Here is a 20,743-nt window from a genome sequence, read left to right on the forward strand (position 1 = left end):
CTCCCTCCCTCCCTCCCTTCCCATTCATCTGCTAAGCTCACGGTCTCACCGAATTTTTTCTTCATCTTGGCTATGTCACTGGCTGACAAATTTGTAGTGCCACTGAAAGACTGACCGGCATTGCCCTTTTCATCATCACATCTCATAGTGCTGGGAGGAACTTCACCATTTCACTTGGGCTGGTGTGTGACTAGTCGTCTGTCACGTTTTCACCGTCAGGACTGTTTACAGCGTTGGTAGTCCGTTGTTCCGATGTCTTTCTGCATTCCTTAGTTTCTGTGACGCAGCCGTATATCACTTATTTGTAACGGATGTCTCTGCTTGAGGCCTAGGCAGTGTCATGTTTTTTATTCGTTTAAGAACCCCCTGGCCTTCGTGATGTATAAGCATTGTCCTACCTGTCCAGAAAGAAATAGTGTAAGCAGGCTGGTTTCTGCTGTAGATATTTGGTTCTCGTGCCTGCCTGTACGGATTCCTGTCTCTTTGTGTTTATGGTCTGTTCTTGTGCCTGCCGGGATCCAAAGTTACCTGCACGTTTTGCGTTGTCCTCCAGTCCCATTCTGAGGCGTCCAATCTTCATGAAGATAAGGAAACCCTGCGGCCTAACCCCTGTGTTGTTGCAGGCGGCCTCCAAAATCAGCTGCTTGGGTTCTGGCGATATGGGGTTAGTTACCCTTCATCCCGGGCTACTAGCTCGGAGAATTATGTGAATGTGTGGTGTCTGTTCTATTGGACATGATACCACGCTGAATCCGCAGGTGTTAGACATTGTATGTAAACTGAAGGTATAGAAGGGCAGAAAGGAAAGGGGAGGGATAATTACTGTCAGCTGTATTGGGACATTACGCGGAATCGGAGGCGACAAGTGAAAATGTGTTCCGTACTGGGATTCGAACCAAGATTCTCCTGCTCACTAGGCAGGTGCGATAACCACTGCGCCATTCGGAATACAGTGTTGTCGCTATTGCATGGACGATCTCGGCTCAACTCACGACCGATCCACACTCCCATCGAGCGCAACCTCTCCGCAGCCCCTGTCAATTTCCTCCATATTCGCCCTTCCGGATTCCCATAGGACGTCGGACATGTCCGAAAGAATACACCAAAAATTCATTTTATAGGTCTAATTGGGAAGTGATTCCAGCTTCTCCAGTGCGGATGCACAAATAATCCGACCATCTGTGCGTATCTTGGAAGAGCGAATATGGAGGAAATGGAAAGGGTTGCCGATAGAGATCGTCCCTGCAGTAGCGGTAACACTGTATCCCGGATGACGCAGTGGTTACCGCACCCACCTAGTGAGCAGGAGATGTCTGGCTCGAATCCTCATTCGGTACACCCTTTCACTCGTCGCTACCGATTCCGCGTAATGTCCCAATACAGCTGACAGCAGTGTTACCTTTCCTTTATTCGGCTCTGCACCTTCGATTAACATATAATGCACGGTGAAGGCCGGAGAGCGACGACTGGCACAGGTATCACACAAGTTTTAAATTATTCAGTTTGTCAAGTGTGACGTCTACCCAAATTTATTCACACGAACTATCCACTTAAATTTTTCTCTAAGATAAATTACTTTGAACAACAACAAAGACTCCAACAACAACAGTTTTAAAGAATTATTTGAGAACACCTTTGTCTTTTTCCCTACGGCAATTACGTGTCAGAAACACATAACTTGGAGCATCAGAATTCTTATAAATAAACTGTCAGGTCATCTTCATCTGCTGAATCCATATTTTACAGCAACAACATTACTGAAACTCATATGTATAGGTAAAATTTTATTCCAAATTTTCACGATCGAAAACAAATTTATGGTATGAGCTACTACAATAAAAGATGAAAAGTCATACAGAATTAAGGGGTCTGTTTGCTATAACTTCGATAATATTACAGTAAGCTTAAAGAGAAACTGTTGTGAAGAAACGGTCTTTGACTTTCTCCATGCGCATAACATTTCAATTTCGGTGGTTGCACTTCAATTTCCTAAGCCAGTGCGACGCAGTTCTCAAGGAACGTGAAAGAATTGACACTGAAGATAACAATTCTGAGTATTATTTATTACAAAATATCACAAGTTGCCTATGGGTTCTCAGTAACACAGTGCGAATCATGAGTGTCTAACAGTAAAGCGTCAGGTTAGGTTATAGAATGGTGTAAACGTCTTCTCATTTTTATTGAAAATACGTATTGATAGACTTCCGTTCTAATTAACAAATGCTTAATCACAAAATTTTTAATGAAATATTTTATTTCTGAATAGTTGGAAGTATATTATAACCTGATATGTGGAAAGCTTTATTGTACAATGAAGAAAAATATACAAATCAGTAACACTGTCACATCTCCAGAAATAAAATCATTCTTTACGACCTCGTAAATCTTCCACCTTTCAAAGGTATTTGAGTATATTGGGGGTTTGCGTTGTACTGACTTAAGAAACAAGTCCGTGCCTTGAACTTCAAATAATGTAAGACGATCAGGAATCATTAACTGCGTCGGAAAATTTAGTGGGAAACTGTAGACCTGTAGGAAAAATTGCGATACAACTGAACGTTGTTATTTTGTAGAGAAAACAGTTGGCTTTCAAATAGTCGCTACAGCAAATATCTCAAACTACACGTCTGAAAATGATCAACCTCCCTCTTATATTTAAAAAAAGTTGTTAAATACCGTCCCAAGACATATCTGTAAACAAAGTGAAGAGGTACAGTACCTTGACAAAATTTATTTACGACCTTAAATATAGTTTTGAATTAAAATAGTGAATAAAAAGACATGAATCATTCAAACTGTACACAGTGAAATTGTTCAATTGTCTACATCAGTTTAGCGCCTTTAGCACAACTATTCATTGAAATGCAGGGCTTCACACTTTGCGAAACTTTTTTAAACATCGCCACAACTATTTCTCGTACTTTAGTGAAAAGGTTCCTGCTCATAATTGGCGGAATTAAAAATTTTACCTCATCCGTTAAATTAACAAGCTGCACATGAAAGCTGAACAAAATGGGGAGTGGTGGAGAGGTGAATATATCCAAAACTAGACCAAATGTCGTGTGATAACTTTGCCTTGATTCTGTAGCCTTGACTCCTTGGCTCCTTGACTGTTTTAACACTTCAACCGTCAAGGTTCGTGAAACGTACTCAGAAAAGTGTATGACGAGTTGCGCTGTAACGCACGAAAAATCTGAAAGTGTACGCAGTCTGTAAAACGTGAATATTTCGTTATGATGCCAGTGTAGTAGATGTATAAATATGGCTTAGATTTCCGCGAAGTACACAGTTTCCAGTCTCGTAACGTTTTAAGCTACTCATAAGTTACAGCATAGTAAAAAACAGCTCTGTTTTGATAGAACAACTATAACAACAATCTGAGTACACCGCTGCGTGGAAGGTAATTACAAAGTAAGAAAATCAGGAGCAGAGGAAACACATTTCATACAAGGCGAACACGAACTGTTCATACCAATTATAAGGTTTTGAGATCTCGGTCGAAACATGTGATTCAAAGCATACTCGTTTCACTTTCGAAAAACGAATCAAACAATTATTCCTGTATCTGTATTCTAACAGAGATTAAAAGGTACGGCCAAACTTTCAGGAAACATTCCTCACGCACACAGAAAATGTTGTGTGGGCATGTGTCCGGAAACGCTTACATTCCATGTTAGAGCTCATTTTATAACTTGGCTTCAAATCACATTAATCATGGAATGGAAAGACACAGCAACAGAACGTACCAGCGTGACGTCAAACACTTTGTTACAGGAAATGTTCAAAATGTCCTCCGTTAGCGAGGATACATGCATCCACCCTCCATCGCATGGAGTCCCTGATGAGCTGATGCAGCCCTGGAGAATTGCGTATTGTATCACAGCCGTCCACAATACGAGCACGAAGAGTCTCTACATTTGGTACCGGGGTTGCGCAGAGAAGAGCTTTCAAATGCCCCCATAAATGAGTCAGGAGGGTTGACGTCAGGAGAGCGTGGAGGCCATGGAATTGGTCCGCCTCTACCAATCCATCGGTCACCGAAGCTGCTGTTGAGAAGTGTACGAACACTTCCACTGAAATGTGCAGGAAGTCCATCGTGCATGAACCACATGTTGCGTCGTACTTGTAAAGGCACATGTTCTAGCAACACAAATAGAGTATCCCGTATGAAAGCATAATGTGCTCGATTGAGCTTAGGTGGAAGAACATGGGGCCCAATAAAGACATTATGCCTGCTCAAACTTTCACAGAAAAACTGTGTTGATAACGTGATTGCACAATTGCGTGCGAATTCTTGTCAGCCCACACATGTTGATTGTGAAAATTTACAATTTGATCACGTTGGAATGAAGCCTCATCCGTGAAGAGAACATATGCACTGAAATGAGTATTGACACATTCTTGGATGAACCATTCGCAAAATTGTACCCGTGGAGGCCAGTCAGCTGCTGACAGTGCCTGCACACGCTGTACATAGTACGGAAACAACTGGTTCTTCCGTAGCACTCTCCATACAGTGACGTGGTCAACGTTACATTGCGCAGCAGCACTTCTCTGACGCTGACACTAGGGTTATCGTCAACTGCACGAGTAATTACGTCGTCCATTGCAGGTGTCCTCGTCGTTCAAGGTCTTCCCCAGTCGCGAGTCATAGGCTGGAATGTTCCGTGCTCCCTAAGACGCCGATCAATTGCTTCGAACGTCTTCCTGTCGGGACACCTTCGTTCTGGAAATCTGTCTCGATAAAAACCTACCGCACCACGGCTATTGCCCCGTACTAATCCATACATCTGCCAACTCCGCATTTGTAAACATTGCACTGACTGAAAAACCACTTTCGTTATGAACACTAACCTGTTGATGCTACGTACTGATGTGCTTGATGCTAGTACTGTAGAGCAATGCGTCGCATGTCAACACAAGCACCGAAGTCAACATTGCCTTCCTTCCATTGGGCCAACTGGCGGTGAATCGAAGAAGTACAGTACATACTGACGAAATGAGCTCTAACATGGAAATTAACCGTTTCCGGACTCATGTCCACATGACATCTTTTCTTTATTTGTGTGTGAGGAATGTTTCCTGAAAGTTTGGCCGTACCTTTTTGTAACACCCTGTATATGTGTGTTTCTTGTCTAAAAACCTCACAGCTAGTTATTCGATTTGCAGGAGACCGCTGGCGGCGCCTTAAATCCGAGGACAGCGGCATTCTACTCGGTAATGGAGGTCGACGACAGTGAAGTGGGATCTGAGTGCACCTCCTCAGAATCCTACGACGGGGAGCCGGCGGCTATGAGGCGGCGCTTGGACATAAAGGGCAGCTTCGCCACAACGGACCACCACAGGAGGGCTAACTTGCCTTCCGATTATAGAACAAGTGACTACACGGCCACGGTACCACCTGCCGAAGAAAACGACTCAGGGAGTGACGAATCACTGCTAGAAGTTACACTGACGTCACAGCAGGAGTGTGATACAGCTCCTAGCGTCGTGGACACCTCGCACGATTGTTCATTCATGAGCGCGTCTTACGTCGATTTAGTTGAAATGGGTGTAGGACAAGAAGTGGTGGAACTGGATATTGCTACTTCAAGCACTGTAACTACACAAATTACTTCAAGCGGAGGCAGTAGTAGAGGGGGAATGCTGCCTTCAATTCCACTCTGCATCTCCGAAGGAGCTTCGCAAATACGTCAGCAAGACGCCAACACATTCACTTGTACTAGAGATCAGTGGAAGATTTACCGCGAGGCAGGACATCACAGGAAAACTAACAGCGAAGACGGTGGTAAAGACTCCAGTGAAACCGATCTGTCGTGTGCCAACAGCTCTTCTGGTGATTCTAGCAGTGGTTTTTATGGAGACGTTGACGAGGCAGACTACACAGGCTCTTTAGCATCCTCAGCGGACCTCCTGGAAACCTATGACAATGTTAAGGAGACTTTTGAGATGGAGAAGCAGAGAGAAGAGGACATTGTAAACTTAATTGGTTTCTGTCTTGAAAAGGTGTCATCTAAGATCGGTCACTTGCAAGAAATCGCTTCAAAAGTATTAAGCAATTACCGTATGCCTGATGCTGAAGCGTTAATTTCTGAAGCGGCTTTCGACACGGTTACTGGTAAAGGCAGCTCGTCTACCAAGAACAGCCTCACCAGTGCTGTCACTGATAAACCATCCAGCCATCATGCGTCCGTGGAAGAAGTAGAAAGTCCTGTGCAGATAGGGTGTGGGATGGGCGGTGAAAATGACACTTCCTCAGAACATGGTAGCAGTTGCGAGGAACGGTTCGTCGCTGTGAAAGCTTACGTACTCATCACCCCCTGTAATTACGTCCAGGAAAATGGAAGTAATAGTGACGAGGAGCAGCAGAGGAGGGTGCCTTGCGAGACTGCTACAAAAGGCGCAGCTGTTCCCGCTTCCACAAGGACGAGCGTAAGCACCATTGAAGACGACAGAGCGAGCACAAGGGTGCAGCTTGGAACATCTGAAGAAACAGCATCGAACAGGAGCCATGTCGACGGTGAATGGACGGATGAAAGCGATCAGGAGGGTAACGCCAAAAAGCTGCAGAACGCTTGCAAGTTGGCTCGCACGTCGCGCAGAGTAGTAGCACGGCAGCACGGAATAATGTCTCATATCAGCGCTATAGCCGAGCAGCGCCTTCGTAAAATAAACGTCACCTGCCTGACTATCATGAACTGCGTGAAGGGTACAGCAAATGTGGCGTGCACAGCTCTGGGAGCCAAGAGAGTTGCTCGGCTGTGTCTGCAGCAAGCGACGGCGAGGTCTGATAACACGGTCTTCCAGGTCGCCGAAGCTGCCAGCTCCGCCTCGCGGTTCGCGAGGGAGGCCGTAGCGTTTGCGGAGAGGGCGGTGCAACTGCACCGGGAAGCCCTAGAGGCACTGACGGAGGCGAGGGCATCGTTGGACGGGATTCAGTTCGAGGAAGGTAGAGGTAGAGATCTCTCCCGACAAGTCTCTGCCTTCGAAGACGAAATGGACAAACTGATGCAGCAGACGGCGAATATCAGTTTGGACGAACTGAATGACAAGAAATGTGTCGTGGCGTCGAGCAGGGGAACTATGTCGTTCGCTTTGATAGAAGTGAAGGAACAAAGTACCTCGATAGAAAACCTGGCCCATAGATGCGACAGGGTTCTGTCTGATGTTCTAAAGGTCTTGCAGAGGGGCACGAGTAGTTCCGTCATGGCGATATCGGCAGCCTTGGAGGCCCTTCAAACTTTCGGAAGTGACAGTTAAGTATGATGAAAGTGTGCCCTGTGGTTTGCTATGGCAGCATTTCAACATTAATGAGCACAAAGGGGAGGCAATTCTGTGACATTTTGGTTAGGTGTTACATATGACAGAACGGCATCAGCAGAATCAATAACACTTCACGAATCACCTCTCGTAAAACGGCAGTCCTTAGTAAGACCAGGGATATCCTTAGTGGTATGCCCACATATTGACTGCCCTCTCTCTTTTGCACTGGACAAATTTTTGACCTGAACTATAGAGTACTTAAAAAAAATCTTCGCTGTGCTAACCAGCACCGATTATTCATGCAGAGGTGTCTATGAATTTCTAATTCAATATCACTAGAAGATCTAAGTTCAACGCAAGACAAATTGAGAGAGCATCGAAATGCATGACATACCCCAGCCAACGGACGCTGACGATGCTATTTAGACTGGGTTTCAAATGGGCGCCCTATGTCCAAACCGACGGGAATAAGCTGTGTGCCGTCCCCGTACAGGGGAGGATACACACGTCTTAATAAATAGCCTCAGTATATCTGTGGGAAGGCAAATGGACGTATATTGTTCAGACACTTTACTGATGGATGAACGTACTATTTGTGTGATCAGAGTTCATGTTGAAGTGTGTTGATCGTGGAAATGATTGTGGAGAAGTAGACGTTCGCTGTAAGATTATTTTCATAGTGAGTGTTACAAACCCTAGTGTGAGTTGAATATGTTGCTTAAAGCAGTAACATATTTCAAATAATAATACAACTGGTGTGATAGGAAACATACTCCAGCTTGTAGAAGACAATACCTGTGCCTAATTCCCTGACATCTGCGAGGTAATGGGCCACGATTTTATTAATTGCTGTTTTATCATTGGAATATTTTAACTTTTTAACATTGTAAAAGTTGCGCCTCCTGATACTTGCCCTGAAATGAGAAGCGATAGTAAATTTTAGTAATGACATACAGTAAATCATTCATGTAATACAAAAGTTATTACAATACATGTGTGTTTCATTCTTGCAAAACGTGCTCCTCATTTCCAACTACTGCAGTCAGCTTCATGCACTTATTTATTAATTAACATTTAATTTCGACTACAGCAAAAAAATTGTTATACGAATGAGTGGTGTCCATACTTTCGAATGGATGTGGGAATCTTGGGTCCAGCACACATTTTCACTCGGCGTCGCTGCCTCCACATGAAGTTTCAATGCAGCTGACATCACGAATTCCTTCCCTTCCCGCTACATTCTCCCATCTGTTTCCAATTTACATTGTAAATTTGTTTCCTGAAGTTTCTGTGACAATTGTAACAAAGCTATCAGAGTACAAACACGTAAAACATCCTAGCGATTTATTTAAGTCATAGATTTTTATAACGTAACGAAGGCACTGTGTACTTCACATTGCAAGATGGCCTTCGGAGGTACACTGTCAATGCTTTAGTGACTGTAGGAGCTGTACGCTAACCACGTAGATAACAAAAGTCACACTTGTAGGAGGAGGAGATTAGTGTTTAACGTCCCGTCGACAACGAGGTCATTAGACAGGTGTGTGACAGGTTGTTTAGGTTTTAGTAGATCAAAGTTCTAGGGGACTTATGACCACAGCAGTTTTAAGTCCCATAGTGCTCAGCCATTTGAATAATTTGTTGGCAATGGCTTTGTATGGCATTCTGTTCTTCCTGATGTGCATGCGAAAAATGCATATATGTGATCTATTGTGACACTATTCTAAAATGCATCCAAACTGACCCAATGTGCTCTTACTCTTTTCTTGGCTGCCGAAGGACAAACATCGGTAGTTACCGCACGGTGAATGGAGACCGCGTGTCGGCAGCAAATTTATCGAAAACCACCATTGCGGAAAGGCGCCCTAAGCTACATGCCAGTTGTGATGCGACACAAAACATCAGCTCATCCATTACGGACAATAACAACCAGGCGGTTATTGGTTATTGATGCGATTAGGGCGGACGCACCGGCCCATAAACATTCTGCGCTAGCAAAGGATCTCGACACCAGCAACATACGTGCAACGTACTATTCGGCAGGAGTTAGGCTACCGTAAGGTTTCCATCTAGTGAAAAGCCGAACAGAAAGTAAACCAGATGACTATTTGTCTGAAGCACCTAAAGCGTTTCAAGTCGAAGGAAACAATTTCCTTTAGTGAGTTCTTGCTGGCGACGAATGCTGGTGCCACCACTGAGTACCGGAGTAGAAAGCGTGGACGATGCAGTGCTGTCATTCATTGTCCTCTTGTCCCAAGAAGTTAGAGCGCCACCCACCTGCCATACATGTGATGCTCATCCTGTACTTGACACATTGCTTTTTAATAGGAAGAAGCCTGGTGTTCCCGACAATGGGGACTGCTTTATTTCTTTATCACTATCACTGCAGGTCAACGCTGGAGAGATTACGGCTTGCAGTTAACGCGAAACGTCCGGGGAATCTGCGACAAGCTGCACTACTGCTTCGTGATAACGCACGTCCCTTTATTGCAAACGTCGTAATGCAGTCACGGCAACTCAATTGGGAGGCACTCGAGCACCATGATCTCTCCCCATGCGATAATCTCACCTTCGGCCCCTTAAAAAAGCCCGTGACCGGTCGAAGACTCCTGCCTGACGAGAATCTGCAGCAGGAATTTTCGAAAATCTTCATGCAGCCAGACGCGGTGCTCCACTAAACGTGTACCTTCAACCTGGTGCGTCAGTGGTATGATTGCCTCAATGTTCACGGCTGTTACGCTTGACTGGCGTACCGGGTTTGGACTGTACGGCCTTCAAGCGGAAACTATTTGATCGCCGCCTTACACAATCGAGGTCTTTGGAAAACTCCAGCTTTCACTACCCGACGATCACCTACATTTCTGTAGAGCAATTTTAGAGTTGCCTTTGTTAGTATCGTGAAATGAAAACTGCACGTGTTAAATTGTATCCAATCAAGACAGTTAAAATACGAATTGAAAGAAATACGGTTTTTCAGAAAAATTTACATGTATTTTTTCGAAAAAGGATCAATTTTCCAACTTTTAATGATTATTTACATCACCAAGATAAAATCTAGTGTTATGTCTGACAGTCACATCTGCATCGTGTAATATAACAGTACCAATAAAGATACCCATATAAAGTGATTATACTAATTAAAGTTCTCTTAAAAATCTTCCAGAAAACACGATTCACATGGCATAAAACTTTTCACGAAAGGCAAGTACCCTGTTCGTCATATTGGTTCAACGTACCTTGTACAGCTTCCATATTCAAATTTTATAATTTTATGCAACTCGCATCCTTGATACGAGCGCGGCGTGTGACGGTAGGGACATTCATTAACGAAGATATACGAAAGCCTTTAAGAGGTTGGATGGAGTTACGAGAGAGAGAGAGAGAGAGAGAGAGAGAGAGAGAGAGAGAGAGAGAGAGAGGGGGGGGGGGGACGGGCGGGCTGCAACCACTTTCAGAGGGTGATATAAGCAGGTATACACATGCCCCTGTTAGTTCGATTGCCCGTATAAGTCAAGGAATACGACCGGAGCAAAGAGTTAGTGTATGCTGGCATGTTCTTCTCCTTACTAACATTATCATACCATCGAAACGAGAGCCGGAAGACGGACTACACCACTTTAAAAAGCGCTACGAGCTAAAATCGTTGATAGCATTTGCATACTTATCTAAATAATATTATGATACAATAGGGTAAAGGAAAATGTAGCATACAGATCTTACAAAACGAATAACTATTTCACTCACCTATCATATCAAAGTGCCGGTCCAGACGGTTTAGCTAAAAAAAGAAAAAAACTTTCGTTGACAAAGTCACAACTGCCGATAGAAATTACTTATATATAACTATAGTAAGATCCAAATTAATCAAACGAGACAACTACACATTAGCACACATTTTCTACATATGACTCACTGTTTACATGGTTAAGTTGGATTTTGAGCTAATTAAAGTTTTTGTAATTAAAATTTCCGATAATCTATACTTCAGTTACGAATAAAGATTCTTCCAAGAGAAAAGGGAGATCGGTTCCCATAATAATTATTTTCTACTTCGTTAATAATACATTTTGGCACTATTAATGATACGGCGTAAATTGCAGTCTTGGTAATTATAATTTCACCAATTTTGAAATAACTGTTACTCCTAGCCTTTTACGACATATTAAATTAATCATCACAAAAGCATTGTTCTCAGTAATTAAATATTTAACTGGTATTAAACTCACTAAATTATAAAATTGTACTTACGTAAAATCTGAATCAAACAGGCAATTAGGGAAAGTCCTTCCCGAAGATACACGAAAGCCTTTCAGAGGCTGGATTGAGTTACGGGCTTATTGGGGGGGGGGGGGGGGGGGGGGAAGAAGGGTGTTTACGGGCGGGTGGCATCCACTTTCAGAGGGTGATATAAGCAGGACCTGAGAAGGTCTGTACTTTATATATTAATCGTAAGGTTTGGCCTGAACTTAGTATCTCCCTTTTGTGCCCTCAGTGTTACTAGAAGTTTCAGAGGCGAGTAGATGCGTTTGCTAAGTTCCAGAATGAAAATTTCCAACAGTCAGCAGGTAGTTCGGCACTATCGGGAGATAAAGGTGTCTGCATTATCATGACTCCAAGACGCACTGTTGCAGTAAGCAAGCCATATTCCCAGCTACAACGTGTTAGTCCTCCCATTGTACAGCACACCCTAGTGCAACGTTCCACAGAATAGTCTCTTGGGGAGAGGGGAGGTAAGTAGGATGAGCGGAAACAAAAAAGCGTTTCCCATTTAAGAAAAGGATCCGGACAAGCGTACGATCCTATGCATGGTTTTAACGTCTAAGGACATTACAACTTCACAGACGTTCATAAATGACTTATCTTTAATCTGGTTCTTGAGGCGGCGTTCCCTCAATTACAAGACAAGACAGTTTGCTCTGGGTGACATAATTCAACGTACCATAGGCTACGAGAGTTTGTGAAGGAAAGTACTTCATCAGTAAATGTGCCTTTCATTACCCCCACATACGCTAAGCCGAACAACATTCCGTAACAACTCACGTTAAGTAAATGTCTATGTAGTATTGATTTTTCAGTTTAGATACGTGTTTGCAGTGAAAATATTAATCAGTCGAAATGAAAAGCTTTTTTTATTTTATTTTTTATTTTTTTACTGGATAAACTTCGTGTCAAGCAAAATTACACGCTACAGAAACACATCAGAGGGTGTGGCTTAGTAGCTGCCACGGTGAAGCCGCGTAGGACTCGTATCAAAACATCCGCTTGGTTCATGTTCGGACACATGGAAATATAGCACGAACGCTGAATCTGTCTATAATCCATGTTACGATACGTCATGTAAAACTGTCTTCACTAGAGTGTTGGTCAAACGTTATTTCGGTGTTAATACCAGTTTTCGGATGGATGGTGTACTTTTCTTCGTATCTCACTGTACAGAATTTTGCTCACATCTTATTTCGAGGCGGAGTATGACATTGTGGTATAAGACATTCCTTACCAATTAAGTCAAGCATTAGAGACTCTTCAATGTTTTGTAAAGTATGCATGGATAGATGATAGTTCGTTGATCATGGCATACATTATCGGTACGTGCAGCACCAAATAAATAAACTTAGTTGAAAACAGGACAGTCTACGTCCGGTACTTCTTTGTGCATACAAGAACCTCCAACGACTTCTCAAGAACGGACTGAGGAAATACGGGCTTCTGAGTACATATTTCGCAACTACGTTTTGTTATTTGATCAATTATTACTAGATTATAATGAAGTACAAATGAGTGGCACCGTCCATGAAGAAAAAAATCTATGTTAAATGTGGCGGTGAAGAAAAAATATATTCCATTAAGCTCCTGGGATTGCTATCCAACAGTACAACGTTAAAGCCTAAGTATGACGAAAAAGCTGTCAATGTTCCGCCGCCTACAACAATCGTCTCAATGACAGATGTTACTACTCACGACATATAACATTTGAACAAATGATTAAACTAAATGTCACAGCAGTATCGTGACTTCGTCCTTCGAATAAAATACATCCTAATATGTACTTAACAACATCAAGTGTACCTCTTCTCAGCAGTAAAAGTAGTGTGTCGTAATATCTGTCTTGTCTACAGTAATAAATGTACATCATGCGATAGCGTGTCATACCTTTTTGTGATGGAGTTGCTCCGGTGCCCGTTAGTGGCGAGACAGAAATAGTGTGCCGTTGGAGAGAATCGTACAAACTACTCGACGGCGGGTTTCAGCTCCAGAAATTATCTTCATTGATAAGTTGCGAGGTGCAGAATGAAAACGTCGTGTTTACGCAATCACATACTGTTACCATAGCAACAAAAATACCAAAGATGTTTTGATACTAAAAATACAAATACAAATATAATAATTGCTCCTTTTAGCACAAAGCTGCAAGTTTCCGCGTCTATTCAACAGCCTGTCTGTTCAACAGCCTGTCTGTTCAACAGCCTGTCTGTTCAACAGCCTGTCTGTTCAACAGCCTGTCTGTTCAACAGCCTGTCTGTTCAACAGCCTGTCTGTTCAACAGCCTGTCTGTTCAACAGCCTGTCTGTTCAACAGCCTGTCTGTTCAACAGCCTGTCTGTTCAACAGCCTGTCTGTTCAACAGCCTGTCTGTTCAACAGCCTGTCTGTTCAACAGCCTGTCTGTTCAACAGCCTGTCTGTTCAACAGCCTGTCTGTTCAACAGCCTGTCTGTTCAACAGCCTGTCTGTTCAACAGCCTGTCTGTTCAACAGCCTGTCTGTTCAACAGCCTGTCTGTTCAACAGCCTGTCTGTTCAACAGCCTGTCTGTTCAACAGCCTGTCTGTTCAACAGCCTGTCTGTTCAACAGCCTGTCTGTGAACAGTGGTGTAACAGACCAGTGAACTATCACCGAAATTTTAGAGTGAGGAAATTCTGCCATGTACGAAGATTGTGAACTTTAGCTCACTTACTGTTACAAATAATTTATAAGAAGTTAGTCAGGCCGCGGATACCTAACCATGCTTAAAAGTAGCGCTGTCTTCTTTGGAAAGAAATGTAAAGACAAAAAGGAACAAAAAAGAACGAAATGCATGTTCCAAGACTGTGGACTATACAAAATGTTTTGGCTCATTTGCGCTGTCAAACTGACTTTTTGTGCACATGACGAGCGCAGACATGAATCACGTAAATTTATTTCCCACAGCTGTAAACATTTCGTTGCTATGTTCGCAGCTGAGCCTAGCAGTCACCTTTACAGGGCTGCTGTTTTCAAAGACACTTTAACATACATCCAAAATACTTTACTTTCCTGTATGCTGGACAGTTACCAAGATAGAGTAGGAATGAAAATTGCTGCCTGTTGTTCTATAATAATTACCGCTGATGAGAAAGCTGATATTTCAACATTTTCTGTCTTAGAATGAGGTTCTAGACAATTTTAGGCGTTCGTCACGGAACGTGAACGTTGGAAAATCGTTAGCAGGATCACTTAATATTCACTGTTTACTGCGTATAGTTTGAATTACTTAACAGAGTTGCGACATTGCAGCTGGTATGAGTGGTCATTATTCAGGTGTACAGACTCGCCCACAAAAAACATTTAGCCATAACTTTAGATCGTTGTTATACTTTTAAAAGCAACGGTATACGTAATACGCACGATAGAAAGCTTTTTATTCATTCCAGTCAAATTTCGTTTGTAGTTCTTCCAAACCATCTTAATTGACGTAGTGTACAGGAAACTCCATCGATTTTCCAAGAAAACTGAATTTCAAATGAAGGACTGTGCAAGTCGTATACGAAAATTCTGATACTTGTACAATACGTACGTAAATTTTACCTTAAATTTCGGCAGAGTAATGTAATTACATGAATAACAGGATTCCTTATGACATCAAAGCTCTCAGCATTTCAGACTTGGAGTTACATCACCTATACGTTGAGATAGTCAGTTACAAAAATGAGCGGTTGACCGACCGTAGAAGAGAAGGGAGAACACCTTAATAGCGCCTTATAGGGAATCTAAGGTAGCTGCCTTCAGACTGCTGCATCTTTAGAAAGACAAGAAAATGCAATTCAGAAAGTGTTGCTGAAAAATGTTTCAAAATTAGGTTCAGGTAGACTTTCTGGAATATCTCCATCTTGTTTAAGTCTAAAAAAAAATGCTGTGAATGCAAGTGAATTTCCTTGCTGCAAGAGTCGTGTGATGCGAATCTCTACCCTGAATTCAGTTAGCTGAGAACTGAGAGACTATAGACACGAGGAAAGAGTTAAGAGCTCTCACAAATGTTGTTTCACATTGGCAATAATTTTCGGGAGGCTTTTAGCGAAACTAATTCAGGATAGCGACTGGTACTCCATTGATGATGATAAAACGGAGGTGGAACGATAGTTCTGTACAATACGTTGTGCAATCAGTCACGACCAGCGAAATACTCCAGACACGCTCGGCTGAGAAAAACCAAAACTTCGGTGACAGAAGTCACGGGATAACAATATGCACATATACAGATGGCGGTAGTGTCGCGAACACACGGTAAAAAAAGATCCGTCCATGGCTGTTGTTCGGTCTGATTCACAGCTGAGCTACTTGCCATCTACCAGGCTGTTCTTTACATCTGCCGCCACCGACATTCTATTTATGTCATCTGCTCCGATTTCCTGAGCACCATCCAGAGCCTCAGTGATCCGTATCCGGTTCACCCTTTCGTGCACTGCATCCAACGCTCTCTTCAGCAGCTGGCGGACGACGGTACTCCGGTTACCTTCATGTGGGTTCCTGGCCATGTCGGTAACCCTGGGAACGAAGCTGCAGGTGCCGCGGCCAATGCTGCGGTCTTCCACCCTCGGACAGTCTCCTCTTGTGTCCCTTCATCAGATTGCAGAAGGGTCATTTTCCAGCGCATTTTATCGCTGTGGCATGCCGATTGGGCTACACTTACGGAGAAGCAGCTTCGGGCATTGAAACCTCTTCCCACGGCTTGGACGACCTCTTCATGCCCTTCTTGGCGGCAGGAGGTCGTTTTCGCCCGGTTACGAATTGGACACTGCTGGTTCAGCCATCGCCATCTGCTGACGGCTGCGCCGACGCCGTTCTGCCCATGTGGGCAATTACAGATGGTACGCCACGTTTTAACGTCCTGTCCGAATTTTAATACACTGCGCATTGATCTTGGCCTGCCATGTACTCTGGATGCCATTTTTGCGGATAACCCAGGAGCAGCTGCTCGCGTTCTTCGTTTTATCCACTTGAAAAACCTGTCTGACATTTGATTATGCTGTTTCCTTTTATGCATTGCCTGTTACTGTGCCTTTTATAGTGTTGCCCTTCTAAGTTGCTGTTTTAACCTTGTGCCTCGCGGTGCATTCATAACTTAGTCTGGGCGCTAATGACCATTGTAGTTGTGCGTCCTAAAACCACAAAAAAGCCGTACATTAGTGGGTCTACTATTTGTATTCAGGTGATTCATGTGAATTGGTTTCCGAAGTGTTTATGGCCGCGCAATGGGAATTAATAGACTATGAACGCGGAATCGTAGTTGACGCTAAATGCACGGGACATTCCATTTGTGAAATCGTTAGAGAATTCAATACTCCGAGATCCACAGTGACAAGAGTATGCCGAGAATGCCACATTTCAGGCATTACGTCTCACCACGGAGAACGCGGTGGCCGATGCCCTTCACTTAACAACCGAGAGTAGCGGGATTTGAGCGTAGTTGTTAGTGCTAAGGGGCAACTAACACTGTCCGAAATAGCAGCAGACGTAAATGTGGGACTATGAGAAACGTATCTGTTAACACAGTGATGCGAAACTTAGTCAATGGCTATGGCAATAGACGACCGACACCAGTGCCTCTACCGACAGGACATCGCCTGCAGCGCCTTTCCTGGGCTAATGAACGTATCGGTTGGACCCCAGAGGACTTAAAACGGCGACCTGGTCAGACGAGTCCCGATTTCAGTCGGTAAGAGTTGGGTGTGGCGCAGATCCCAAGAAGCCATGCAGTCAAGTTGCCGTCGACAAGACATTGTACAAGCTAGTGGCAGCTACATTGAAGTGTGTGCTGTGTTTACGTGGGATGGAGTGGGTCCTACGCTCCAACTGTACCGATCATGGAACCGTTATGTTCTGCTACTTGGAGAGCAATCGAGAAAACAGAAGTTCTGAGGAACTATGAAAAAATAAGCAAAATATAGTAACTGAGTAGTCCTTGCGCAAGATAGGAAACATCAAGAAGAGTGCGAGCTCAGGAGCGCCGTGGTCCCGTGGTTAGCGTGGGCAACTGTAGAACGAGAGGTCTTTGGTTCAAGCCTTGCCACGCGTGAAAATTTGTTTTTTTTTTTATTTTCAGACAATTATCAAAGTTCAGGCACTCACACAAAATCAACTTCACTCTCCAAAATTCCAGGACACATTCTGAATTTCTTGGACATGTGCAGGATTTGACGGTCTACACACGGAAAAATTTAAAAAAGTTAAAAACGTATGTTTTGACAGCACAGGGAAAACTGTGCGACTCTGAAACTGTTGCATTCATTTGTTGCAAACTCTTACGTTTTCATTACTTTTTTGGGAGTGATTATTACATCCACAGGAAAACCTAAATCGGGCAAGGTAGAAGAATCCTGTCATTCATTCGCCAAGTGTGCAAGTTAGGTGGGTCGACAACATATTCCTGTCATGTGACGCACATGCCGTCACCAGCGTCGTATAGAATATATTTCAGACGTGTTTTCCTGTGGAGGAATCGGTTGGCCTATGACCTTGCGATCAAATGTTTTCGGTTCCCATTGGAGAGGCACGTCCTTTCGTCTACTAATCGCACGGTTTTGCGGTGCGGTAGCAAAACACAGACACTAAACTTATTACAGTGAACAGGGACGTCAACGAATGGACAGATCATATCTTTGCGAAAATAAAGAAAAGTAAACTCTCCACTTTAGGAAAGACTTGAACTAAGAATCTCTCGTGCCGCAGCTGCTTATGTCAACTACGGGACCACGGCGCTCCTGAGCTCACACTCTCCTTGATGTTGCTTATCATGCGCATGGACTACTCAGTTTGTGTATTTAAGTTTTTTCATAGTTCCACACAAGTTCTTCCTGTTTTCTCGATTGATCCGTGTTCAGTTTTTAAAGGCCTATCCACTGTGCCAACTTATAACTAAATGTGAGGGAGGTGCGATGGGGAGGTTTCCTTGTCAGAGTCGTAAGAATGACAGATACCCTGCCCTTTGCCAGAGGAGGATGAATTTTTATTATAACCTGTTACTCTGTTTTAGGTGTATTTCAGTAGATCTTATAATACGTTACTCATTTTAGTCGTTCTACTTCAGGTGCAATGAGCACTGAAAACCTGATGCATAGCTTTGTGGCTTGCGTGATAAGGAAGGGAGCATTACTCAAAGCTAATCTTGGCGGCGAATTAACGGCCGTAGTCTTCGTACACTGACCAATCCGAGTGTCTGTTTTCGAATCTCGTTTAGACTAATGCTAAGCCTGTTTCCGATCTCCACCGCAGAATACAAGATACACAAACAGTCATGATAAGATAACGCATAGAAGAGTGTTAGCGGAGAACAGACACGTGGCACAATGGCTTCGCTCCGCGACGGCTGTAGGACAGATGACAAGAAATTATGCAAACAAAGGATCCATTACGCTAGAATTAAGGCTTAGCATGAGAGGTCTACGATGGATGTTGAGCATAAATACGTTGACTGCCGCAGCCTTAGCGATGGATTTTCCACTGTCAGACAAGGCACACGGCTTTGGGCGTGAGGCTATGTTGTAACCGCCTCGCAGACGTGTCATCACTGATACGATAATACATACGGTGAGAGTGCTCAGCAGAATGAGCGAGGGATGCAGTACGTGAAACACTGACTAGAGACTGGGGCACAATGAGTGGCCATTTAAGAACGATATTAGTGAATGACATCGGCGGTGCTTCAGACGTCCATAGAGGGCAGAGGATGCAGAGGAAGATACAATGGAATATAGCTAAAAACGAGTGTAATCTGTCCATACACTGGAAGGAAAAAAATTCCTGATACAAAAATATAACTAATGTAGAGTAATGAAATTGCTGGACTAAATTTTTATAGATCACATATTTTAGTGATTAACATTGCAAGATTGCAGGTCAATATACGTGGGAGAAAAGTCGTTTCACATTTGGAATGCTGATACGTTAATGACCGATATAAACCACAGAATGGTGAACGCAAGCAGGCAAATACACACGCATGCAGTGTGTTATACAACTGCCGGGTGACGATTTGTGGGATGAAGATCTATGGTCGATACATACAGGGACTGCAAATGCTGGGTGTGAGTGACAATGGAGTTGACGTCCGATGAAGTCCTTCATGTACTCCATTTCAGACAGATCTGACGATAGAGTAGGTCACAGCGACACATCGACGCTCGACAGAGTATGTTGAGTTACAACAGTGACATGAGGACGAGTGTTATCCTGTTGAAGAACACAACCTGCAATGCAGTTCATGAATGGCGTCACAGAAGGTCGAATTAACAGACTGTCGTACAAATTTGAAGTCAGCTTGCGCGGGCTAACGAAGAGAATGATCCTGCCGTTATGTCAAATCGCACCCAACCAATCATGTAAAGTGACCACATATCCACCAAATCTTTCGGCAGTATCGGTGAAGGAACCTTGAGGTTCTCGTAGCCCTATTAGAAGACCTCTTCCAAACTCAGTGAGTTGTTGATACTGTCGTCTTCGTCTTCTTGAAGTCATTCCTCAGTAACCTCAGCTCACTATATCCTATCTTAAAGGTATCTAACGCTCACAGCCGTTGCAGCGCTGCTAGCGCCACTGTTATGGGACTGGCGATAAATTTTACATGCCTACCAAGTTTCATTTACCTCACAATACCCCTCCTGGTGTTGTTTTTCCCCCTTAGTGTATACAAGGGGCGTTGAATAAGTAATACAATACTTTTTCTGAAAGCAGGTTGGTTTTATTCAGGATTTCAATATACCGTTTTATTCTATACTATTTTGGCTACAAAACCTTGTTTTTGAACGTAACATCCTTTTAATGCGACGGCCTTCCGTCATCTTACTCAGGGGGGGGGGGGGGGGCGTGTATGCCCGAATGGTACTATTTAAGTATTCGACGTCGTATCAACGTATTGCTTCAGCTATGACCTCCGCATCATAACCGTACTGCCTCCTGCGAACTGCATTCTTCATTGGGCCAAACATATGGAAATCGGAGGGTGCATGTCCAGACGGTAGGGTGCATGAAGATGAATAGTACAACGAAGTTTTTTGAGCTTCTCTAGGGTGCAGAGTCTTGTGTGAGGCCTTGCTTTAGTCATGAAGTAGTTCGTTTTGTGGCCACGAACACAGTCAAGGTGTTTCTTCAATCTCCTGAGAGTAACACAACGCAATTCAGAGTTAGTCGTTTCACTATGAGTATAAGCCCTTCAGAGTCTCAGACCGTAGTCATGACTTTAACTTCTGATG

General features: G+C 43.5%; 1 protein-coding gene across 1 annotated transcript in view; it reads left to right on the forward strand.

Moving 5' to 3' along the window:
- The window catches only part of LOC126327443 (uncharacterized), a 43,006-nt gene extending 34,234 nt beyond the window's left edge, over window positions 1-8,772 (forward strand). Inside the window, exon 2 of the mRNA XM_049995888.1 lies at window positions 5,170-8,772. Within this exon, the coding sequence (XP_049851845.1) occupies window positions 5,221-7,260 (2,040 nt within the window). The 5' untranslated portion in view covers window positions 5,170-5,220 and the 3' untranslated portion in view covers window positions 7,261-8,772. The remainder of the gene's footprint in view (window positions 1-5,169) is intronic.
- The last annotated feature ends 11,971 nt before the right edge of the window (window positions 8,773-20,743 follow it).

This window comes from Schistocerca gregaria, chromosome 2 (genome assembly GCF_023897955.1).
Source record: "Schistocerca gregaria isolate iqSchGreg1 chromosome 2, iqSchGreg1.2, whole genome shotgun sequence".
Taxonomy (NCBI): domain Eukaryota; kingdom Metazoa; phylum Arthropoda; class Insecta; order Orthoptera; family Acrididae; genus Schistocerca; species Schistocerca gregaria.